Source organism: Pecten maximus, chromosome 2, assembly GCF_902652985.1.
Source record: "Pecten maximus chromosome 2, xPecMax1.1, whole genome shotgun sequence".
In the NCBI taxonomy this organism is placed as follows: Eukaryota; Metazoa; Mollusca; class Bivalvia; order Pectinida; family Pectinidae; genus Pecten; species Pecten maximus.
Genome location: NC_047016.1, coordinates 13,222,695 through 13,250,259, shown reverse-complemented (window position 1 = coordinate 13,250,259; position 27,565 = coordinate 13,222,695). Strand labels below are relative to the sequence as shown.

At 37.3% G+C, this 27,565-nt stretch overlaps 1 protein-coding gene across 2 annotated transcripts in view; it reads right to left on the bottom strand.

Annotated features, from left to right (window-relative positions):
• LOC117318089 (centrosome-associated protein 350-like) overlaps window positions 1–26,677 on the bottom strand; it is a 72,732-nt gene extending 46,055 nt beyond the window's left edge. Inside the window, exons 1-4 of one of the 2 annotated variants that reach the window (XM_033873092.1) lie at window positions 26,605–26,677; window positions 6,752–6,931; window positions 3,435–3,563; window positions 3,138–3,240 (exon numbers count right to left, since the gene is read on the bottom strand). In XM_033873092.1, the coding sequence (XP_033728983.1) occupies window positions 3,138–3,240; window positions 3,435–3,533 (202 nt within the window). In that variant the 5' untranslated portion in view covers window positions 3,534–3,563; window positions 6,752–6,931; window positions 26,605–26,677. Of the gene's footprint in view, window positions 1–3,137; window positions 3,241–3,434; window positions 3,564–6,751; window positions 6,932–18,977; window positions 19,091–26,604 lie in introns of those variants that run through there. The other variant, XM_033873100.1, reaches the window with a different exon arrangement.
• Window positions 26,678–27,565: the final 888 nt, after the last annotated feature.

The window sequence follows — 27,565 nt, the reverse complement described above, 5'->3', positions numbered from 1 at the left end:
ACACCGATGTCATTCAATACTTCACACTTTATTCATGATTTCTTTTTTCACTTACTATTTATAAGAAATTTGTCATTATATTATTTGAAAGAGGTGTTTTACTAAATCGTTAAATTAACTTATAATCCACCTGTCGTATCTGAGAAATAGTTTCGGTAAGAAGAAAGAGGAACGTTTAACCATATGTAACATACACACATCAAATTTGTGAGTGCTGATGTATCTTCAATCAAGGAACAGATACCTTCCTACAGTAGACACATCAAACAAGGAACAGATACCTTCCTACAGTAGACACATCAAACAGGGAACAGATACCTTCCTACAGTAGACACATCAAACAAGGAACCAATACCTTCCTACAGTAGACACATCAAACAGGGAACAGATACCTTCCTACAGTAGACACATCAAACAGGGAACAGATACCTTCCTACAGTAGACACATCAAACAAGGAACCAATACCTTCCTACAGTAGACACATCAAACAAGGAATAAATACCTTCCTACAGTAGACACATCAAACAAGGAACAGATACCTTCCTACAGTAGACACATCAAACAAGGAACAAATACCTTCCTACAGTAGACACATCAAACAAGGAACATATACCTTCCTACAGTAGACACATCAAACAGGGAACAGATACCTTCCTACAGTAGACACATCAAACAAGGAACCAATACCTTCCTACAGTAGACACATCAAACAGGGAACAGATACCTTCCTACAGTAGACACATCAAACAGGGAACAGATACCTTCCTACAGTAGACACATCAAACAAGGAACCAATACCTTCCTACAGTAGACACATCAAACAAGGAACAAATACCTTCCTACAGTAGACACATCAAACAAGGAACAGATACCTTCCTACAGTAGACACATCAAACAAGGAACAAATACCTTCCTACAGTAGACACATCAAACAAGGAACATATACCTTCCTACACCAGACACATCAAACAAGGAACATATACCTTCCTACAGTAGACACATCAAACAAGGAACAAATACCTTCCTACAGTAGACACATCAAACAAGGAACATATACCTTCCTACACCAGACACATCAAACAAGGAACATATACCTTCCTACAGTAGACACATCAAACAAGGAACAAATACCTTCCTACAGTAGACACATCAAACAAGGAACATATACCTTCCTACAGTAGACACATCAAACAAGGAACAAATACCTTCCTACAGTAGACACATCAAACAAGGAACAAATACCTTCCTACAGTAGACACATCAAACAAAGTACAGATACCTTCCTACAGTAGACACATCAAACAGGGAACAGATACCTTCCTACAGTAGACACATCAAACAAGGAACAGATACCTTCCTACAGTAGACACATCAAACAAGGAACAGAAACCTTCCTACAGTAGACACATCAAACAAGGAACAGATACCTTCCTACAGTAGACACATCAAACAAGGAACCAATACCTTCCTACAGTAGACACATCAAACAAGGAACAGATACCTTCCTACAGTAGACACATCAAACAAGGAACAGATACCTTCCTACAGTAGACACATCAAACAAGGAACAGATACCTTCCTACAGTAGACACATCAAACAAGGAACAAATACCTTCCTACAGTAGACACATCAAACAAGGAACAAATACCTTCCTACAGCAGACACATCAAACAAGGAGCCAATACCTTCCTACAGTAGACACATCAAACAAGGAACAGATACCTTCCTACAGCAGACACATCAAACAAGGAACCAATACCTTCCTACAGTAGACACATCAAACAAGGGACCAATACCTTCCTACAGTAGACACATCAAACAAGGAACCAATACCTTCCTACAGTAGACACATCAAACAAGGAATAGATACCATCCTACAGCAGACACATCAAACAAGGAACAGATACCTTCCTACAGTAGACACATCAAACAAGGAACAGAAACCTTCCTACAGTAGACACATCAAACAAGGGACCAATACCTTCCTACAGTAGACACATCAAACAAGGAACAGATACCTTCCTACAGTAGACACATCAAACAAGGAACAGATACCTTCCTACAGTAGACACATCAAACAAGGAACAGATACCTTCCTACAGTAGACACATCAAACAAGGAACAGATACCTTCCTACAGTAGACACATCAAACAGATACCTTCCTACAGCGGACACATCAAACAAGGAACAGACACCTCCCTACAGTAGGCACATCAAACAAGGAACAGAAACCTTCCTACAGTAGACACATCAAACAAGGAACAGATACCTTCCTACAGTAGACACATCAAACAAGGAACAGATACCTTGGTAGGAAGATTAAACCTTGTGTGAAGCTAATAACAATATTTGCAGAGGAGGACTGATACAAGATCAAAGTCTGGTGTTATTATACATAATATAATATTGAGCATTCCTTAAAGTTCAGAATACAGGCAGTGTTGATGGGACCTTGTACAGGGAGATCATAAAATATCACACAGAACCACTGTTATGGGGGTATCCAGCTATGGCCATAAAAGACGGCCTTCCCTGTATTTTTTATTATGCATGTAGTGAGTGTGTGTGGTTTGGAAGGCTGTGTTGTCTCCTTCTGATAATGTGGAACTGATAGTGAATTTTAGTGCTACCTCAATGAACCATACTTCAAAAGACACCCAGCAGGCACCCAACCAGTCACATTATAGTGACAATGGGGTGAACCAGTCGTCCCACTCCCAAAAATGCTGAGCAGCCCAGAGACATATCCCAAAGCACTTCCTCACACGTAGGGCAAATACTCTACTAATGCCCAAAAGCTAGGCATTGTCAAGGAGCCATTAGGAATAAGAATATTTTTAGAAGGAACTAGAATAATAGCATCCTAAATTTAGTGAAGTGCCTCTTATGATCATGGACTGGAGGTATTAGCTACAATTCTTACACCCTACCTGCATGGCAGGTTGTACACGGATTGTTCTCTCCCAGTAATTATAAATTGTCCAAGATTTTCATTAATATCAATTCAAACAAACACACAAAAATCATGCAATTGTACATTTGCTGATATTTCTAATGTACTGCTATATATTACCAGGCATGGTCTTACTGCAAGATAGATACAGAGTACTAGTAAACAGGACAGTGTTATCTACCTTTCTTCTGTGCCTCCTGTTTGCTAGGTTTCCTTGAGCTGGAAGCAATTACTCGTGTCATCTTCTTTGGTTTGTCAGCTATTTTGTCTTCTCTTCCCATCATCTGAGTAACAAAGATTACAATGGTGATAACAGGCTAATATGTTAAGTCAGCCGGAAAGATACTGTACATGTTAAAACTAGCTAACTAAATACCTGTATAAATATTTAAACATTGACATCATAAGGGACATAACTCATAGGCAAATCATCAAAATAATAATAATGTGTTGAAATTTAAAGTGCTTGTGAATTTACCAAAAAAATCTGGTTTCTTTTCCTGTAATTTGAAGCTGGTCTTCTTCCGCTTCTCCTTTTTACGAATATCATGTGTTTTGACTGGCTTGGGCTCTGCATGTTTGTACTTCACTTCAGTCTCGCTAAAGCCTGGAACAAAAGTCAAACAACGAAGGTCACATAATGTGATGTTAAACACAAACAAAACAACAATGTAATGTCACACTCTCATCAATGTCACACTCTCATCAAGTAAGTGACATTACATTCAATTCAAATGAAATCACACGAGTAATATAAATATAGTAACGTGACAAATCAATAAGGTGGCTATACTTTTTGATGAAAAATTTGTCACATATAATAGGTGAACAACACTGGGTCATGATCAATTAGGTAATGTGACAATTTACATAGTCTCTAACAAGTGAAGCATTTGTGTTACCTTAACAAATTAAATATCAATTGATAGATACAAAAACCTTTGACAATTGCCATTGTTTCTTCAGACTTCTGTGTTTCTGCCAGTTGATATAATTCAGGTAACAAATTCCACTTTGTAATGGAAAGAGAAAGTCATGTTGGTGAAAGGAGGGGGAGGCAGGACACCTGATCAGCTTACTGAATAAACAAAGCCTAGAGCCTGAGTATGATACGCCCCTGACCGGTATCTAACCAAACAGAACAATGCCACTTTGAGACAAGCACACGTTTGATCTGGGAAACTTGATCAGGGTGGAGCACCATTACACAAAAGTTCATTTACAGCAGCAAAACTATATATAACGTTATAATAATTTAACATTGCTATGGCACTGTGACACATTTTAGTATTACTCTCAATAAATTCCATACCAGTCAATAACTATGTGTATACAAGACCACTAGCTAGATAGCTTAGTCAGTTCAGTTTTGTTGTATATTTACCGACAACTGAGAATATTTTACAAATAATAAAGTTTAGATTTACCTGTATGAGACTAGAGTTTAGATTAACCTGTATGAGACTACAGTTTAGTTTTACCTGTGTGAGACTACAGTTTAGATTTACCTGTGTGAAATTAGAGTTTAGATTTACCTGTATGAGACTAGAGTTTGGATTAACCTGTATGAGACTACAGTTTAGATTTACCTGTATGAGACTACAGTTTAGATTAACCTGTATGAGACTACAGTTTAGACTTACCTGTATGAGACTAGAGTTTAGATTTACCTGTGTGATAGAGTTTAGATTAACCTGTATGAGACTAGAGTTTAGATTTACCTGTATGAGACTAGTTTAGATTTACCTGTATGAGACTACAGTTTAGATTTACCTGTATGAGACTACAGTTTAGATTTACATGTATGAGTCTACAGTTTAAATTTACCTGTATGAGACTAGAGTTTAGATTTACCTGTATGAGACTACAGTTTAGATTTACCTGTATGAGACTACAGTTTAGATTTACCTGTATGAGACTAGTTTAGATTTACCTGTATGAGACTACAGTTTAGATTTACCTGTATGAGACTACAGTTTAGATTTACCTGTGAGACTACAGTTTAGATTTACCTGTATGAGACTAGAGTGTAGATTTACCTTTATGAGACTACAGTTTAGACTTACCTGTATGAGAAGAGAGTTTAGATTTACCTGTATGAGTCTACAGTTTAAATTTACCTGTATGAGAATATACATTTAGATTTACCTGTATGTATTATGTACAATACTGTAATGATTAATTTAAAGCCAGGTACCGTTACAGACTTATCAAACTATTTACATCTCTGTTATAGTCCGGATGTAATGAGCCTTAAAATGACCTATTGGATGACATTTAAACTCACACAGAAGCTGTTCCACTGGGCTACCCTACAACAATTATTCTCCTGCCTAGGGTGATTGGTAGAAAGCAATATTAATTATCAGGTACCATAGTTACTGTTCTTGTACACTTACATCTGAAGCAAAATTGCTGTTCCTTTTCAACTTTTTACATTACTTACAATTGTTAGCACCAAGATTTTGACCAATTTGGTTGCCAAAAATGTGTAATCTGATGCCCTAAAATAATGTACATATAGGAGGGTAGGAGAGGACCTGCTGGTGCTGATGTCACCACTAACTTACCTCTGTAGGAGGGTTGGGGAGGACCTGCTGATTCTGATGTCACCACTAACTTACCTCTGTAGGAGGGTTGGGGAGGACCTGCTGGTGCTGATGTCACCACTAACTTACCTCTGTAGGAGGGTTGGGGAGGACCTGCCGGTGCTGATGTCACCACTAACTTACCTCTGTAGGAGGGTTGGGGAGGACCTGCCGGTGCTGATGTCACCACTAACTTACCTCTGTAGGAGGGTTGGGGAGGACCTGCCGGTGCTGATGTCACCACTAACTTACCTCTGTAGGAGGGTAGGGGAGGACCTGGAGGTGCTGATGTCACCACTAACTTACCTCTGTAGGAGGGTTGGGGAGGACCTGGTGGTGCTGATGTCACCACTAACTTACCTCTGTAGGAGGGTTGGGGAGGACCTGCCGGTGCTGATGTCACCACTAACTTACCTCTGTAGGAGGGTAGGGGAGGACCTGGAGGTGCTGATGTCACCACTAACTTACCTCTGTAGGAGGGTAGGAGAGGACCTGCTGGTGCTGATGTCACCACTAACTTACCTCTGTAGGAGGGTTGGGGAGGACCTGCCGGTGCTGATGTCACCATTAACTTACCTCTGTAGGAGGGTAGGGGAGGACCTGGAGGTGCTGATGTCACCACTAACTTACCTCTGTAGGAGGGTAGGAGAGGACCTGCTGGTGCTGATGTCACCACTAACTTACCTCTGTAGGAGGGTTGGGGAGGACCTGCCGGTGCTGATGTCACCACTAACTTACCTCTGTAGGAGGGTAGGAGAGGACCTGCTGGTGCTGATGTCACCACTAACTTACCTCTGTAGGAGGGTTGGGGAGGACCTGCCGGTGCTGATGTCACCACTAACTTACCTCTGTAGGAGGGTAGGGGAGGACCTGGAGGTGCTGATGTCACCACTAACTTACCTCTGTAGGAGGGTTGGGGAGGACCTGGTGGTGCTGATGTCACCACTAACTTACCTCTGTAGGAGGGTAGGGGAGGACCTGGTGGTGCTGATGTCACCACTAACTTACCTCTGTAGGAGGGTTGGAGAGGACCTGCTGGTGCTGATGTCACCACTAACTTACCTCTGTAGGAGCTGAATGTCACCACTAACTTACCTCTGTAGGAGGGTAGGGGAGGACCTGCTAGTGCTGATGTCACCACTAACTTACCTCTGTAGGAGGGTTGGGGAGGACCTGCCGGTGCTGATGTCACAACTTAGTAACTTACCTTTGTATGATGGTAGGGGAGGACCTGCTGCCACCTTGCGAACTTTTGGCTGTTTGCTGTTGGTGCCATCTGGTGGGAGGAGGAGTTCATATGTTCGCTGTTCGATGGGTTCATGATCAAGATGAAGCAAGTGACGTGGGCCTGTATCTACAGCTGTGCCCTCCATCAAGTTTCTCGCTTCTGAAATTACAATAAATACAATCTTAAACAGGACTAAAACATATAAAAGATTAAAGTCATTGTAATGCACTTAAGGAATGGCATATGCGGTCTGTCCTAAAAGCCAGCACATTCTACCAACATGAAAGATAATGTAACTTTGTTATGTTCGATAAATTTACATACCTGGCTATAACATATTGAGTTTCTACTTCACAGAGACGGGCACTATTAACTATATATACTGGTCAATATCCCCTTACACAGACATAAAACCATTTCTGATTCCAATTACAAATTTCTAAATTCAATTCATATAGAGATAGACATCTGTGCTATGTTAATCTGTAGTAAGAACCCTTTGGCTCATTGCTCTTGTCTAATGAAAACTGAACTTAAGTTGTTAAAGAATTGGAATATCTTGTTACAACTAGTGAAATATGACACAGACTAATATCTTATAATGACTCATATTAATCTGCCAAAGACTTCCTTACTAATATGTACATGTGAGTCTACTGGGGTATCATATAGTTTGCTAAATGGTTACATCATATTAATGGAGCTAAAACACAGATGTTCATTTTGTGAAAATTATGTTAAAGACAATTAGGAAAATCACTCATACAGAAACTATTTCCTACTGCAAAACTGAATCTATTTTGGAATCTTTCCTTCTGGTTTGTAAAGTAAATATGATAAAAGTTATATGACACAACCAATATGATATTTAAATAATCATATTGGTTGTGTGATGTATCAAAACTGAATCTATATAAAGATCTCCAAACCAATCTTATATTACGTTAATGGGCAGGGTATACATATTGGTCATAGCTATGTGATCAAAGAATTTCTACTGAGAACTAAACAGTGGCTATATTTTGTTTGTGTTCTAAACGTGTATGAGGACAACAAAGTGTTATATATCTGGCTTTGTAACAATAGTGAGGAAGGTTAATTGTCGGGTAAGTAACAGGTCTACCTTTATTGTACAACTGTCCAAGAAAGCTAGGGATGAGTTCCCAAAACCAGTCATTCTCAGTACCAATTCAACTTAGTATATTTCCGAATGTAGCACAACATATAGAAATGACATGATATATATATACCTACATTACATACCAGTCACAACAGGACAGTCGTAAACAACATGTAGCTGTTGGTCAACTTGTCCCCGTTGGAAAGGGAAGTATGTGGAAAGGGAAGTATGTGGAAAGGGAAGAGTTTACGGTACCAGTCACAACACGACTGTCGTAAACAACATGTAGCTGTTGGTTTACGGTACCAGTCACAACACGACTGTCGTAAACAACATGTAGCTGTTGGTTTACGGTACCAGTCACAACACGACTGTCGTAAACAACATGTAGCTGTTGGTTTACGGTACCAGTCACAACACGACTGTCGTAAACAACATGTAGCTGTTGGTTTACGGTACCAGTCACAACACGACTGTCGTAAACAACATGTAGCTGTTGCATGGTCAACTTGTCCCCATTGGAAAGGGAAGTATGTGGAAAGGGAAGAGTTTATGGTACCAGTCACAACACGACTGTCGTAAACAACATGTAGTTGTTGGTCAACTTGTCCCCATTGGAAAGGGAAGTATGTGGAAAGGGAAGAGTTTATGGTACCAGTCACAACACGACTGTCGTAAACAACATGTAGTTGTTGGTCAACTTGTCCCCATTGGAAAGGGAAGTATGTGGAAAGGGAAGAGTTTACGGTACCAGTCACAACACGACTGTCGTAAACAACATGTAGTTGTTGGTCAACTTGTCCCCATTGGAAAGGGAAGTATGTGGAAAGGGAAGAGTTTACGGTACCAGTCACAACACGACTGTCGTAAACAACATGTAGTTGTTGGTCAACTTGTCCCCATTGGAAAGGGAAGTATGTAGAAAGGGAAGAGTTTACGGTACCAGTCACAACACGACTGTCGTAAACAACATGTAGCTGTTGCATGGTCAACTTGTCCCAGATAGAAGGAAAAATAAGCAGATTTCATAATAAAGTTACAAGCAAGTCGGTCATCATGAACAACAGCTCAAGCTTGGTTAGCTTGTCAAGACAAAACCACTGGAGATCTTGGAACCCAGGGGTGCAAAATATAACATGACTCAGTTTGGCATGAAATAATGGTACAAAGTTACAACAAAATGAAACCTGTTGAATCTTTTTACCTAGCCTTTATCTAATTAACATTGACGTATTACCAGCTCTTCAAATTCCCCATGAGATGGAGTCACAGTCCCTCCACTACCAGTAATCTATTGATCTATTGATTAGTCACTTGACACAAGTCAGACGACATAGATTCTCATATATCACAATCATCGTACCTAATCTGACACTGGGGTGAAAAAGTCAAGAGAGAAGAAATAAATCCACTGCCTGTATCAGCATTCCCATGTCAGTTAACCCATAATCCACTGCCTGTATCAGCATTCCCATGTCAGTTTACCCATAATCCACTGCCTGTATCAGCATTCCCATGTCAGTTTACCCATAATCCACTGCCTGTATCAGCATTCTCATGTCAGTTTACCCATAATCCACTGCCTGTATCAGCATTCCCATGTCAGTTAACCGATAATCCACTGCCCATTTTACCCATAATCCACTGCCTGTATCAGCATTCCCATGTCAGTTAACCCATAATCCACTGCCCATTTTACCCATAATCCACTGCCTGTATCAGCATTCCCATGTCAGTTAACCCATAATCCACTGCCCATTTTACCCATAATCCACTGCCTGTATCAGCATTCCCAGTTTAACCATAAACCTATTTGACCAGTACGTGATATGTGATTGACTGCAGTACGGTAAACCTTCAGTTAGTTCGAACAAAATTAATAAATATTGACGAATCTGTTCAAATTATTCGAAATTATGCTTCAGAAAATAAGTGGGAGTTCGAACTATCAGAGTCGATAAATCTCGGCATTTGTGCAGTATAGTCTCAACATGGTTATATTTTTTATTTGAATGAGAAAATACCGCTATACTATTGTAATGAATATGGAAGCTGTTACATAGTCTACATAACTTGTTGCGTTTACAAAAGCACTACTGTAAAAATAGGCGATATATGTTGATAAAATTAGGTCATAACATCAACATGTCTGCTTTTAAATATGCCCAGTCGTATTATCTGCCAAACTTATTTGATACCTGCAAAATTATCCATCACTAATTGGGATACCTGTGGATTGTTTTGACTGGATATGAATGATTATCACGTCACTCAGCATGACTGGGCGGCCGATCCTTTCAACTTTACCGCAAACGACACCTCGCGTGGCCAGCCTACCTAGCGTGAGGGCGCAAGTTTTTATGTAATACCTTCATTGGCAATAGGATATGCCCAGTCACAATTAAATAATGAAAATGCTAAGTTTACACTATATTTGAAAATACACCGATGATTTCTTAGTTTGCCATACAGCGCGAATACAAATTTTGCATGTTATTTATGCATTGTTTGGGCCTAAATTCAGCTGTCTAATGTGTGGTGTAATTTTCAATGTAAAAAACCGAATTCAAATTAAACGCTAAAATATGTGACATATATTAATGTGTTTTTGTTTCTGTCACAGACGCACTCCAATGATCACACATACAATCTAATAACCTAAACATGCATGTTGATCAAATTTAAGTCTTGGAATTTTATCTGGACCGGTTGTCGCGCGTTTTCAATGGATCGAGTCTGTTGAAAAAAGATCTTACTTAACGTTCTTCATTTGACAAGTTTGAACTGATCTGAAATAGTGTCAGTTATAAACAACCATAGTTCAAACTATTACTCGCTAAAAAATATTGTTTTTCTAGAAAAAAATGTGTGTTCGAACTAGCCGGAGGTTTACCATAAATACTCCTTAAAAAGCTAAATCAATTTAATATTGCCTAATGTAGGCATTGATAAAAGTGAAGTAAGGCTTAAAGATTCAAACATAAAATGACATTGAAGTAATGTAAAAGATACAAGCCTGATTTAATGTATTCATTAGAGTAATTACATGTAGGCTTGATCTATACTATATCTATAGTTTATCTATAGTCATCTGAAAAACACCCTATTTCAAAGGTATTCAAATCAAAAAGGAAATCTAAAGGTCCTTTAAATTAAACTTTTAATTAACATTTACTCATTGTATCTATTAACTGTTAATAACAACAAAAATAAATACTTAAGGGATACTGTGGTATTTGACAGGTCAGTTATACACCTTACACATGTCAAACTACAGCTACTGTACGAAGGGAAAAAATTCATACTTTATCAATACCACCAGTAATTAAAATCTAGACCACATTTATAAGTATACACAAGTATACACGTTTCCAAAGACAATTCCAGAGGACAGAATGATCATGAGGCGTACACACATTACACATCACACTGGCCCGAACACACAAAACCTATCCCTACAGGACTCTGGCCCCAATCACATGTAGTATATGTGGTATATTGATAATGATATGGAAGTACATAAACAAAGGCATAAAATATTAACAAAAAATTCCTCTTAAAGGGCAATGTAGATCATAGGGACACAAAACAACCTTTTCATTGCGGATGTATAGGGTGCATGGGAACGAGAAATTAGGTAAAATATTTAAAGGCCAAAATTGGGAAAAAAAGAAAACTTTCTGAGTTTTATGAAGGCCATCATGTCGTCCTTTTTGGCTAAAAGATTTCGCTATAAGGTCTTTCCAGTGAATGGTAGCTTGATTTCTACTGATCAAAACAGCATAAACATTCAGGGATATGACCAGAACTTTGGCATCAGTCATGGTAGAAAAAATTCTTTTGATAGAGTATATATTGTGTTGAGACATGACCTTGATCTTTGGCCACTGTAATACACAGAACCATATTCAGTCAAGCACCATAAGTCTTTAGTACAAATTATGTACCTGGAATTAACTTAGTATGGCACAGAGAACTGTACAATGTAATGAGATGTGACCTTAAAAGGTCCAACATCAAGTGTCATAGAAATGAAATCCAAACATGCTTTTAACCCAAAGTAACAGGATTAAGTGTATGTAAGGGGTACTACGGTAGGAAGCCTGGTGGTGTACCAATGATTGAAGACTACCTATATCTGTACCAGCTAATGTACCAATGATTGAAGACTACCTATATCTGTACCAGCTAATGTACCAATGATTGAAGACTACCTATATCTGTACCAGCTAATGGTGGTGTACCAATGATTGAAGACTACCTATATCTGTACCAGCTAATGAGTTCTCGGGTATAACTGATGTGATTTAAAACCAGGCCCTGTTACTGAACGCTGGATACCGCCTGCACAACAATAACAGAATCAAACGATGCTTTGTTGTTGTGTCAGAATGTAAACATTATCTGTATTCAGCACCACAGGTTACCATGTTATGGCTTCTCACCTTTCACTCGACTTTACAATGTTACGTTATTTAATCTTGTACTAAAAACACTTTCACATAATTATAAAAGTCACACTTTCAGTGATACCGCTGTGACCCTTTAAATTGCTGTGTTGCATGTGGATTGTCATTGTGTTAAGTAAGAATGGCTAACTATTTACTGGAGTTTAAAATGATAACATATCTGAACCCATTAAGTGTTTTTTTCATAACCTACAGACCACCATGAAACATGTTAAATATTTGCATAACTTTTAAAAATATAATCCTTGACAGAAAACATTTGTGAAACTTTTAAAATCAGAACGATAATGATTCCCAAATTGTAATAGGACTATCAAAGCTCTGATACTTGTATTGTATAACAGGACTATCAAAGCTCTGATACTTGTATTGTATACCAAATTTGTTATCAGTGCCACATCTGTTACAGGACTATCAAAGCTCTGATACTTGTATTGTATACCAAATTTGTTATCAGTGCCACATGTGTAATAGGACTATCAAAGCTCTGATACTTGTATTGTATACCAAATTTGTTATCAGTGCCACATCTGTAACAGGACTATCAAAGCTCTGATACTTGTATTGTATAACAGGACTATCAAAGCTCTGATACTTGTATTGTATAACAGGACTATCAAAGCTCTGATACTTGTATTGTATAACAGGACTATCAAAGCTCTGATACTTGTATTGTATAACAGGACTATCAAAGCTCTGATACTTGTATTGTATAACAGGACTATCAAAGCTCTGATTCTTGTATTGTATAACAGGACTATCAAAGCTCGGATACTTGTATTGTATAACAGGACTATCAAAGCTCTGATACTTGTATTGTATAACAGGACTATCAAAGCTCTGATACTTGTATTGTATAACAGGACTATCAAAGCTCTGATACTTGTATTGTATAAGAGGACTATCAAAGCTCTGATACTTGTATTGTATAACAGGACTATCAAAGCTCTGATACTTGTATTGTATAAGAGGACTATCAAAGCTCGGATACTTGTATTGTATAACAGGACTATCAAAGCTCTGATACTTGTATTGTATAACAGGACTATCAAAGCTCTGATACTTGTATTGTATACCAAATTTGTTATCAGTGCCACATCTGTTACACATCCATCAATTTCTTGCTCATTAAAAGTTGCTGTTTTAGATTTCGTGTCAGTATGACGAAATTCCCAACGTTTTGTACACTTTTGTTTGTTGTTCATCACATAAAAATCAGAATCTCACATTTATTTCCTTCAATGTGATATTAATGCACTTCATATCTTTCATCTTAGCTTCAAAGAGGCTTCTAAAATGAAATATTTGAGACATAATTTTCACTTGAAAAAGAAACTTAATTGTGTAAGATGACCTATACTTGACTGATGTATCGAGCAGTGATACCAATAAATGGCCATTTTACGATGACCAATCAATGGCAGCTGTACATTATACAAGGCAAACGGAACTAAATCGGTTAGAAAACCACTATTTTACAAAATACCAAATCGCCTATATGTATCCTGGCATTATATCCCTTAAGCTTCCAGGGGGGATAACTTATAAAAACATGGCCCATTTACGAGGATATGATTGACAGTAACAAACTCTTTAATTCTGTTACTCTTACCATATCTGGGTTACCAGGAAATTTTACAACTGTAGAAAAACTGATTAGAGAGTTGATCTCTTGACGACATAGCTAATTATTCCGATCACATGTACAGTAAATCAATCGGGGTACACATTGTACCTCCTACCTAGGAAAATGTCTCGTGTAGATTACATCATCCTAACATGTGACATTTATGGTGAAAGGTTGGTGACTCTGTACTTGTTCTGTTAAAATGTTGATAAGAAATGTCTGGCTTGAACTGATTACGAAGTTTAACCCATTAAGTCACCATATAAATCAATTTCTATACATCGTCAGCACAATTGTATGTCCTAAATAAATTAAGTATTGATTAAACAGCACAAAAATACTTGTTTAAACTAACAGAAGTAAAGCAAACATTAAGTTCAATAAAATAAATCAAAGAAATTAATTTAACTTTAAAATGTTTTTCAATGTTTGATTAACAAATAAATATAATTTATAATACCTGTATGATTTGACATAGATCTCTTTTGGAAACAACAAATGACTTCTGCCTAGACCCTGTCTTACTGCTAACCTCACCTCCTCTCGGGGACAAATAACTCAACAGTAGACAACTTATAATAATGGGCAACTTAATTCTAATTTTGTATAACTCAGTAAAACTAGTCCAGTAAATCCCACCTACGCCCTGATCATAAAACTGTTCTTAGACCTAAGTTGTTATGTATTCCTCGATCATAAACCAACCTTTATGTACTGTACCTCATACTCCCAGGTCCTACTGGGTGTCATAAAGGCCATGAACAGTGCCTGTTTCTGAATCAACTTAATAATGTCTTGTCTGTAATAAAGAACAACAAGAGTTGTCCTCCGACAACATTAGCTCGACAACATTAGCTCGATGAGTGGGTTGAAAGGAATAAAGTAGGGCAAAAGACATGGTCAGGGCTAGCAGGTCCGCAAATGTAGTATAAATGGAAAGGTCTTGTGACAATTTAAGGAAAACATGTCAAATACCTAAACTGTCTCCTCATTAGTACTGACACAACACCTACAAAACCTAGCTGTGTACGAACGACGCAGAATGCCGCAGAACGACGCCGACGCTGAGGGTAAAGCAACAGCTCCTATGGACTTCATCCCGGAAACTAAGTTATAATTACTGGCCCCTTAATTCACACACAATCTTAAAAGTGTTAATGAACCTAATCTAACCCACAGCTGCAATACAACCAGGGCAAAGTTGTCTGCCCCTGAACTGATCCACATAGTTTCCAGCTGGGAATAACAAAACCACATCCAACACACTTTGTTCTCTGACACCAATCTCATGGGGATACAATTTCGTGGTTTGTTGAAGTAACTTATTAAATTTTGCACAACATCTGCCTTGTCAAAATTCTGCCATATTACAACTCACATTTTCATGATCGCTAATATAACATAGCGAAATTAAATCCACAATGAATATTACCAACTATGTTTACAAACAGGATGTGTTGATTCAAAATTACTGTCCATGGTAACGTTAAAACAAGTAATTTGTACTCTGGTAATCATGATTTAATAAATGGTTTTCCACCTGTCAGTATACAGCATTACAATGTACCATGAAGCTATCAGCAGTCGATAATGTTCGTGGTATAAATGAAAAGTTATTGGGCTTATCAAATAAATTCATACATGGAACTGTTGTGAATTAAACTTTTGTTTTCTGCTGCCATTCACTTATCAATCATCTGTAATCACCAGGATCCTATCTAGACTCTGAGCGTGCAGTCCCACTCCAAATGAGTTTTCTGATGTGTGAGAATACAGGTGATTTCTGTCATCCAGTATTTAAGTGATTCAGTCGGTCTCTATTGTGTAATAAAATCTGCAAATGTGAATAATGTTTTACCAGTATTTCTTACCTTTGAGGGTGATTGTTAGGAGCATTGTGAAACTTTAGAAAACATGTAAATTTTACTATGTACAAAGCACTCCTTGGATGTGGGAGACAGGTGTATCTATTTTTGACCTTGTAAAAACACAACCGTGTCATTGTAAACCAGTTAATTCTAGATACAAGGGAACATGTCTTGAGTACCTATACATAAATACCGTTTACAACAATTGTTTAGATATTTAGTTAATAACAATAATATGGTCCTCATAACCAGGGATTTCATTCAGCAAACAAAGCCTTTCATATATTATTAAGAAAGAAAGAGACAAATTTCAGCAATTAAGATCTTAATTTCTCAAAATCTGAGATACCCAAAATACAATGAAAATTGAAATTTTAGTAATTTTTAGGGTGGGTTGAGATGTACATACCATAATCATGAATGTAACTAAGTGACTGAGTATATTCCAGGTTTAGTTGGAATAATACTTTTGGAGAACCTGAAATAAACATAAGACTTAATTGAAAAGTCCTAATATAATGTAGCTTATTCTCTGAGTGTCACTGGACCAAATTCTGGATGATATTCTACAAATGAAGGCAGTGTTGAAATGTCCATTATATGTATTAATTGATTATCAAGCTTGATTAAAGTTGGACTAATGCTTTTTAGCAATGTATCTAAATACAAAATTTTAAAGTTAAATGTTGATGCTGCCAGAAAAGTACCACCATACAAGACTCACATTGGAGACATTGTCACAGGTGAGATAGTCAGAAAAGTAAAACCACACAAGACTCACATTGGAGACATTGTCACAGGTAAGATAGTCAGAAAAGTACCACCATACAGGACTCACATTGGAGACATTGTCACAGGTAAGATAGTCGGAAAAGTAAAACCACACAAGACTCACATTGGAGACATTGTCACAGGTAAGATAGTCAGAAAAGTACCACCATACAAGACTCACATTGGAGACATTGTCACAGGTGAGATAGTCAGAAAAGTACCACCATACAAGACTCACATTGGAGACATTGTCACAGGTAAGATAGTCAGAAAAGTACCACCACACAGGACTCACATTGGAGACATTGTCACAGGTGAGATAGTCAGAAAAGTAAAACCACACAAGACTCACATTGGAGACATTGTCACAGGTAAGATAGTCAGAAAAGTACCACCATACAGGACTCACATTGGAGACATTGTCACAGGTAAGATAGTCAGAAAAGTACCACCATACAGGACTCACATTGGAGACATTGTCACAGGTAAGATAGTCGGAAAAGTAAAACCACACAAGACTCACATTGGAGACATTGTCACAGGTAAGATAGTCAGAAAAGTACCACCACACAAGACTCACATTGGAGACATTGTCACAGGTAAGATAGTCAGAAAAGTACCACCATACAGGACTCACATTGGAGACATTGTCACAGGTAAGATAGTCAGAAAAGTACCACCATACAAGACTCACATTGGAGACATTGTCACAGGTGAGATAGTCAGAAAAGTACCACCACACAAGACTCACATTGGAGACATTGTCACAGGTAAGATAGTCAGAAAAGTACCACCACACAGGACTCACATTGGAGACATTGTCACAGGTAAGATAGTCAGAAAAGTACCACCACACAGGACTCACATTGGAGACATTGTCACAGGTAAGATAGTCAGACAAGTACCACCATACAGGACTCACATTGGAGACATTGTCACAGGTAAGATAGTCAGAAAAGTACCACCACACAGGACTCACATTGGAGACATTGTCACAGGTAAGATAGTCAGAAAAGTACCACCACACAAGACTCACATTGGAGACATTGTCACAGGTAAGATAGTCAGAAAAGTACCACCATACAAGACTCACATCGGAGACTTTGTCACAGGTGAGAGTGCCAGGTGAGAGTGGATACATAATCATATTTTATACAAAGTGAATTATGAACAAGGTAAACATTCTCTTTACTTTTGTGTGTAAGAATATCTGTAACACAGAAGGAAATTACTAATCAAGCTAAAAACATTTATTTTGTACTCAGAGATGGTCATCAATCTACTTTGAAATAAAATGTTGTTTGTGATTGAGCTAACAGTCTGATACTGCCTAAAGGCCGAGTGATTTATGTGTCTGACTTCCGAAACTATATCTAGATGACTGCCAGTTTTATTGAGGATGGAGAAAAATAAAAGATAATCTACCTTTCTGAGTATGTATATAATACATTCATTAATGTACTAAACTTTGTACCAGATAACAATATCGCAGGGCTCATTTAGGGTTTTACAGCACATAATGAGATCTTTCTCTTTGTCCTCACCTCTGATTAGAGAACTCATTGTATATTTCCTGCTGACAATATAGATCTCAATTATCATTTATCTCATATCTGGTCTCTCCTTTCATCTTTTTTGTGTTTTAAGCACATGATTATAAATTGTTTGAGGAACATCCATAAAATGGTGATCGTTAGTTACCGTCTAAGTGTAGTACATTCCTAAGGTGTGAAACTCACAGGTATGTTAATCAATACGGCACTGATTATCTCTTTACATCATCTTCAATCGGATAACCCACAACACTCGTGGATATCTTCAAAGATCTTCGTATAACAGAAATACACTGAGGCTGACTTGGTCCAGAAAATTAATACATAAAAGTCTCACACTGTGTCTGACTTGGTCCAGGATAAGAATTGCACAGTCACTTGGTTTTCTGATCAGTTATAACTGTATCCAACTTGGTCCGGGAAAAGAATTGCACAAAGTCTCACACTTGGTTTTCTGATCAGTTCTAATTGTGTCCAAATTGGTCCAGGATAAGAACCACACAAAGCCTCACACTTGGATTTCCGATCAGTTATATTCATGTCCGACTTGGTCCAGGATAAAAACCACACACAAAGTCTCATTTTTCATTTCTGATCAGTTTCGTTCGTCCAACTTAGTCCAAGATACTGACCAGCTACAAAAACTTACTATTAACATTACAAATGAGCAGTTTTAGTCTAGGTTGTCCACACCTTCAGAAGGATGCTATATGCACATTAACTTTACAATGCAAAGAAATACTAAAATAATGTTCAGTTTTAGGTATACCATGTATAATGTGAACCTATGTACCTACCTGTCGCAGCTCAAATCCTGGTACATCCACGAATAAACTCTGTCCTGACATTTTACATAGCTCACCTGTTTAGCCCTACATACACATGTGTAATCTGCCTAGGTATACTTCTATATCTATACCTGTCTATGGCATACCTGTAACGATCTAAATCTCTATACATACATGTAAGGTACTCGCATACCTCAGTACACCTGTATATATATCATTCGGCCATATAGGAAATCTTTAGAATTCTTATTTCCAACATTTGGTAAATGCTGTTTACCGACACTCAATAGATCTACAGTACATATGTATTGGTTGGAAGCCCCACAATCGCTGGGACTTGTCAATTTGCCAACTCCAGCCAAATTTATTGATCTTTTATCACACTATAAATACAAGTTTGTGGAAAACACTTTAGAAATACACACTGCATATATTTGCTATACATATCTGGGGTCCAAGTCATTGGCCATTTAGTCCTCTGGTACTAGGTCCAGATAAGTCAACAATTTGAAAGTGAAATCTAACCGATACAAAGCCACACTATTAGCTTTTCAAAGAAAAGCATTTTCAAACTGAATCTTAAGAAACCTTTCAATCTTAATAAGACAAGATTGTAGACAGAGTCATTCATTTGTCAATTCAAGTATATAATGTGCTACAGATAACTTTGACTAAAGGATATATTCCATATATATGTTCACTTACTAAATCAATAAATTAAAAAAGTTCCTCTGAATGCAATAAAGGATTATCAAAGTGAGCAAAAGAAATAGACGTAATCCAGATGAAATGCTGGTGACATACTGCCAGCCACCCGTCTATTATTTGTTATAACACTGGGAGAAATATGAGTTATTCTAATATCCTCTTGTGTATAAGTTCCTGGAACTTTTAATGTTATCACCTATTAGTGACAGTCAGATAGTCTTATAAGTCCCACAACACTGTAGGATTATCTATGCGTTGTAATGGGGAGATGCAGGTGTAAATAATATATAATGAGAGATATATATTTGACAAACTACATCTTCCTCACCCTGAAGTGTATACACAATAAACTTGGTGTTGATTCCACTACAGCCAGATAACCACCATCTTTATGTACAACCAGTATAACTTATAACAGGTAAATGATAAAAAGTTGCCCTATCACCCATTAAACAAAGTTTAAGCAGTTCTCTAAGTCAACACACATATCTCCATCATTATGATTGGACTTACATTTTAATTACATTCCTGACATTTGTGATTTGGCTGGATCCTAAATCAAGGAGAAAGAGAAGGGGGCTATTTGTAAGCCAAGTTTAGCATGTCTTTGAATTGTAAGTGCATATAAGATTTCCATCTACCTAAACAGCTTCTAAAGAAAGAGCACTATACAGCACCACCTTCCATGTTAATTTCTGGTTACCTGCACTAGCACCAGTACTCAAGCTAATATATACATGGTTACCTGCACTAGCACCAGTACTCAAGCTAATATATACATGGTTACCTGCACTAGCATCACCAGGCATGCTAATTTCTGGTTACCTGCACAAGCACCACTATCCATACTAATGTCTGGTTACCTACACTAGCATGACCAGGCATGCTAATTTCTGGTTACCTGCACAAGCACCACTATCCATACTAATGTCTGGTTACCTGCACAAGCACCACTATCCATACTAATTTCTAGTTACCTACATTAGCATCACCAGGCATGCTAATTTCTGGTTACCTGCACAAGCACCACTATCCATACTAATTTCTGGTTACCTGCACAAGCACCACTATCCATACTAATTTCTGGTTACCTACACTAGCACCACTATCCATACTAATTTCTGGTTACCTACATTAGCATCACCAGGCATGCTAATTTCTGGTTACCTGCACAAGCATCACTATCCATACTAATTTCTGGTTACCTACACTAGCATCACCAGGCATGCTATTTTATGGCTACCTACACTAACAACTTGACATGAAGCTGACAATGTTGTGCTATTACCTGTACTAGAATTAAAACTATGTTCCTAACTTAATCCTACAAAACTTTTCACTGAAATGTTTATATAAACAATATTGACAAATTAGCAAGTTTCAAAAGCTCTACTATGTTTCAATGATTTATCTTAATAAGGTAAATGGATTTTGGGATTTCATACATACATACATACATATGATTAAGTACATAACGAAATGTAACCCAGAAAACAAAGTATACACAATTACATACAGGTAAACTAGGTGATGAAGCATATATAAATACAGGTAAACCAGATGATAAGTACATACACACAGGTAAACCAGATGATGAAGTGCATACACACAGGTAAACCAGATGAGGTACATACACAGGTAAACCAGATGATGTACATACACACAGGTAAACCAGATGATGTACATACACACAGGTAAACCAGATGATGTACATACACACAGGTAAACCAGTCAATATACATACACACAGGTAAACCAGATGAAGTACACACACACAGGTAAACCAGATGAAGTACATACACACAGGTAAACCAGATGATGAGGTACATACACACAGGTAAACCAGATGATGTACATACACACAGGTAAACCAGATGAGGTACATACACACAGGTAAACCAGATGATGAGGTACATACACACAGGTAACCCAGATGATGAGGTACATACACACAGGTAAACCAGATGAGGTACATACACACAGGTAAACCAGATGATGTACATACACACAGGTAAACCAGATGAAGTACATACATACAGGTAAACCAGATGATGTACATACACACAGGTAAACCAGATGAGGTACATACACACAGGTAAACCAGTCGATATACATACACACAGGTAAACCAGATGATGAGGTACATACACACAGGTAAACCAGATGATGAGGTACATACACACAGGTAAACCAGATGATGAGGTACATACACACAGGTAAACCAGATGATGAGGTACATACATACAGGTAAACCAGATGATGAATTACATACAATTACAAACAGGTTAACTAGGTAAAATGAAGAGATCAAAACACATTAAATATGGGATGAGATTATAAGGTTTTATAACCTAGCAGACCAAAAGCTTAAAGGTTTATGTAAAATAAGTGACAGGGCCAGTTTTACAGCCAGGTAAACAAACCATATATGGGGATGTTTACATTCAGGTAAACTAGGTATTGTTGACACACTTCAGCTTGCTGATAGAATATAGATATGTAAAATATTGAAATATTCATGCCTGTCTTGTTTTTATTGATTCTCTTGTGGTTATTACACTTGGTATTTTTTACCCAATAATAGAATCAAACATGCCTGTTCTAGGTCGATCAGCAAGGCTCCACTGACACACTCAATCATGTTATACAGTTCACAATTTAATGCTAGCTTTTCATTTGTTCCAAATTGTTACAACTACCTTATTTGTCAGTGTCATCAAAATAGAATCAGTGCTATCTATATGTACAGTATTTATGATGTGTATTGTATTGATGATATATTTATTGTATTTATGATATGTGTATAGTATTTATGATATATGTACAGTGGAACCTTTATAAACCGAACATGCATGGGACATGGATATTTGTTCGGTTTACAGAGGGTTCGGTTTGGAGAAGTTGATCAAAAAATAACCGGTCGAATTCCGGATATACAATGTAATTGGTCGGGACGATGTTTTGTTAGAATGTACCCGATTACAAACCGGCACGTATGTACGTAGACAATTTGGTTTGTCTGAATAATATGAATATTATGAAAGTTAATCAATGTATATATTGCAGATTATATAATAAAGACAAATAGCTATAACTGTAGTTTTAAACAGCAGTTTTACATGTACAACAGCACTTTACGATCGACCTACATTTTGTTACATCCGGTGAAGTTTTTGTCATGTGGATGGGGCCAATACGGAATATTTTACACATCGAATAATATGAAAGTGTGTGAAGATGTTTTGTTTCAATATTAATTATAATTGATCAGTTGATACTGGTCGTATTTCCGACATCGGTATTGTCTTAAAAACATCACGGGCTTCATTTACGACCATGCAAAAAAGACCCCCTTTTGGCCTCATTTAAATTAGATGCGAAACTCGCGATCAGGCTTCTAGCTCTACTTGCATTGCGAAGATAAACAAAACGCCGCGCTTCAATGAAGTGTGGCATTGTTTCATAATTGTCGTGTTGATTATACACTAGGCCTACCGTCATAATGCTCCCTTGGGGTATATATTGGATACTCTACAAATCACCTACATGTATACGTAGATCCCGAGACAATTAAGCTTCACATAATACCCGTCACAGGTGTTGTTTCACGGTTGACTGGCCTGACCTCATGTCATAATCGCTCAGGTAAGGCCGGTTTTTAGAAATTTTGGTATATTTTAACAGGAACCGGACACAAAATCGGTCCGGTGTTCGGAATTCAGAGGGATCGGTATTTGGAAGTTTTTTAATACTATAATAAAGAAGGACCAATTCCATACAATTCGGTCGGTATTCAGAGGTGTTCGGTTTTTAGAAGGTTCGGTTTTCGGAAATTGCACTGTATAGTATTTATGATATGTGTATTGTATTGATGATATATGTATCATACTGATGATGTATAGTATATATGATATGTTTATTGTATTGATGATATATGTATAGTATTGATGATATGGTATTGTATTGATGATATATATATAGTATTGATGATATATATATAGTATTTATGATATGTGTATTGTATTGATGATATATATATACCGTATTTGACCTAATAAGGGCGCCTGCCCTAATAAGGGCGCCCCTACCTTTTTTCAAGGAAATAAATCTTTGACTGAGTGTCAAAATGGTGTTCAAAAGTAATAATTCATGTGAAATATTTTGCTACTTTATGTGTTCAATTTTCTTCAGCAAATTAAGTAACTGGAATACATGTTTTCGCCACATTTTGTGTATTCCTACAGGCTACAGATGACATGTCAGTGCAAAGAGCACCCAAAACTAAACACACATACAAATAATAACTTACCATCTTTATTTGATGATAAAGTAAAGACTTCATTCTTGTTGATAAATAACTTTTGTTCAGAACAGAAAGCTAGTAAAAGACATTGTAAATCAATTATTAGGTCAAAGAAAACGATGTCTAATATGATCTGGGAAATCACCTGTTTCTATAAATAGAACACAAAAGAGTTCCATTTGAACATAAATGGTGGAACACACGTTCTCTGGTCTAAAAATCAGCTGGCATGGTTTACAAGTTTACAGGAGTATTCAAGTGATGTTTAAGCTTAATATATGATAATGAATAGATATCTTCATCTGGAATATTTTTATGACTGAATATTTTACCGTTTCTACAACCTTGGGTATTCTGCTATAAGGTATAGTCTGTTTCATAAAACTTCAGAATAACTAATCTTAATAAGGGCAATTACCCGCGCCCTGTGCCCTTATTAGGTCAAATACGGTAGTATTTATGATATGTGTATTGTATTGATGATGTAAATGGAAACCAAAGAGTACCCTGACATAAACAGACAAATTTCATACAGAAAGGTAACTGTTTGGCCGATGTGAATTTAAAAGAACAATCCTGTACATATATAGTAATGTGTGCCTTTATCCCAAACAATAAAACTGGATCATTTGGTGGTCAAACACACTATTTACATGTATACCACGTCTGTGACAATATCAATATCCCGTGTCAGTCCCAGATATACACAGTGTAGGACCATTCATTTCAGCTGATGAAGCACATTCCAATCACATACACTTAAATGAAGGAGCCCATTAAATACTCTTCAGTTAGTTTTCCAAAGCCAATTTTGGTAGACTTCTTTAGACAGTACCTACAAATTGCTTTTTTTATTTTTGTTTTCTGGTCATATATATAGCATGCTTTAACAATAGATAATCTACACTGTACAGAATATACACATATACTTTTTTTTAATCCAATATTGAAAGTTATGAAATTTATTGAATTATGTATCTTTTGCACCTACCCAGCAAGATTTTGAATTCTCTTTTAACATTTTTGTCACCTCCAAGGTATTATCATTTAAGGCCCTTACTTATAAGCATCACTAGAGAGATCTTAGAAGAATGAAACATATCTATAGTACAGTTTATTTCATCTTAGCTCTACTGCATCTAACCTTGAAATTTGTTTTGAAAGGAGTTAATATCAATGTGTCTGTGAAGTGTTGGGAGTTAGAGTGTGATTCTACCGTGTTTCATAAGGGCATGATGTAATCATGGCGGTGACCACTGCTTCCTTGATGACACTCCATCACTGGGCAGTGACCACTACTTTCTTGATGACACTCCATCATTGGGCAGTGCCTGCTGTACTGCAGTAGGAGCCCCAATATATGGAAAGTCCCTGTATTCCCGACTCCATTAACATGTGTCAGCATTGTCATACGACAAGACTTAATTCACTCCTGTATATACCCGACTCCATTAACAGGTGTCAGCATTGTCATACGACAAGACTTCACTCCTGTATACACGACTCCATTAACAGGTGTCAGCATTGCCATACGACAAGACTTCACTCCTGTATATACCTGACTCCATTAACAGGTGTCAGCATTGTCATACGACAAGACTTCACTCCTGTATACACGACTCCATTAACAGGTGTCAGCATTGCCATACGACAAGACTTCACTCCTGTATACACGACTCCATTAACAGGTGTCGGCATTGCCATACGACAAGACTTCACTCCTGTATATACCTGACTCCATTAACATGTGACAGCATTGTCATACGACAAGACTTCACTCCTGTATATACCTGACTCCATTAAAATGTGTCAGCATTGTCATACGACAAGACTTCACTCCTGTATATACCTGACTCCATTAACAGGTGTCAGCATTGTCATACGACAAGACTTCACTCCTGTATACACGACTCCATTAACATGTGTCAGCATTGTCATACGACAAGACTTCACTCCTGTATATACCCGACTCCATTAACAGGTGTCAGCATTGCCATACGACAATACTTCACTCCTGTATACACGACTCCATTAACAGGTGTCAGCATTGTCATACGACAAGACTTCACTCCTGTATACACGACTCCATTAACAGGTGTCAGCATTGTCATATGACAAGACTTCACTCCTGTATATACCCGACTCCATGAACAGGTGTCAGCATTGCCATACGACAATACTTCACTCCTGTATACACGACTCCATTAACAGGTGTCAGCATTGTCATAGACAAGACTTCACTCCTGTATACACGACTCCATTAACAGGTGTCAGCATTGCCATACGACAAGACTTCACTTCTGTATATACCCGACTCCATTAACAGGTGTCAGCATTGCCATACGACAAGACTTCACTACCAGACAATGTGTAAGCCATTAGACAGAGTTCATAGTCAACCAAGAAATCAATGGTCAATAATTCTTATTTCTGGGACATGCCAAGAGTCCAAATGTACAGACTGACCTGGTCCTGTGGTCACCTTGATCTGGTTTGATCTTACACACATACAACCTGATGGACACCCTCACCTTGATTCAAACAACAGAATTAACATGTAAGAGATTTGTATGAAACCTACACTGTCCAGTCAAATCCCCACTGAAGTCACATGTTCCAACTTACCTGGAGGGACAGGGTGATGAAGACTTCTCCTGTTGCTTCCTGATCTTTTCCTTCAGTTTTGCAAGTCCATCTGTAGGTACATAAGTGTAGACATATGTAATACAATTGTAATATAATCCATCAATTAACACACAACTCATTTTACAACATCAATATTGACGTCTTAGACAATTACATATCTCTCAACAGAAAAATACTCTTTTCAACACTCACCTATGACAGGCACACACTGCCATAACAATGTGTATAAATTGTACCTGTAAAATGTGGCAAAATAACCGTATTTTCTGATGACAAGTTAAACTCTGCACAGGTAAAATTACCTAATTAAGTTATCTGTATTAAATGATTTGGACAGTCTCTATAAGTCAGCTCCTATTTGTAACCTCTCATGGAAATGTCTTATATGAAAAAAATCAAACGAGAATTTTTTGGTGTTGCCTTTAGCCATTTAAAGGTCAAGGTTCACTTATTCAGACAATTTGGGTTATTTTGCGCAGTTTTCAGTTTCTTCCTAATAAGATCCCACAAGCACTTACAAGTTCCAACAAAAGTGAATATGTTGACTAAAGTTGTTTCATGATTTTTAAAACCGTCTATACATATTAACAAATACCTATATCTATAAAACTCTATGCATATTAACAAATACCTATATCTATAAAACTGTCTATGCATATTAACACATACCTTTATCTATCAAACCGTCTATGCATATTAACACATACCTTTATCTATCAAACCGTCTATGCATATTAACACATACCTTTATCTATCAAACAGTCTATGCATATTAACAAATACCTTTATCTATCAAACCGTCTATACATATTAACAAATACCTTTATCTATGACAAACTCAGGCATCCTGGTGTCTAACAAAATCCTACCTATGTTAAGGAACCTAGATGTCCATGTTCAAACAGATTGATAAGCCTAGAGTCCAGTGGTTAGTATCGCA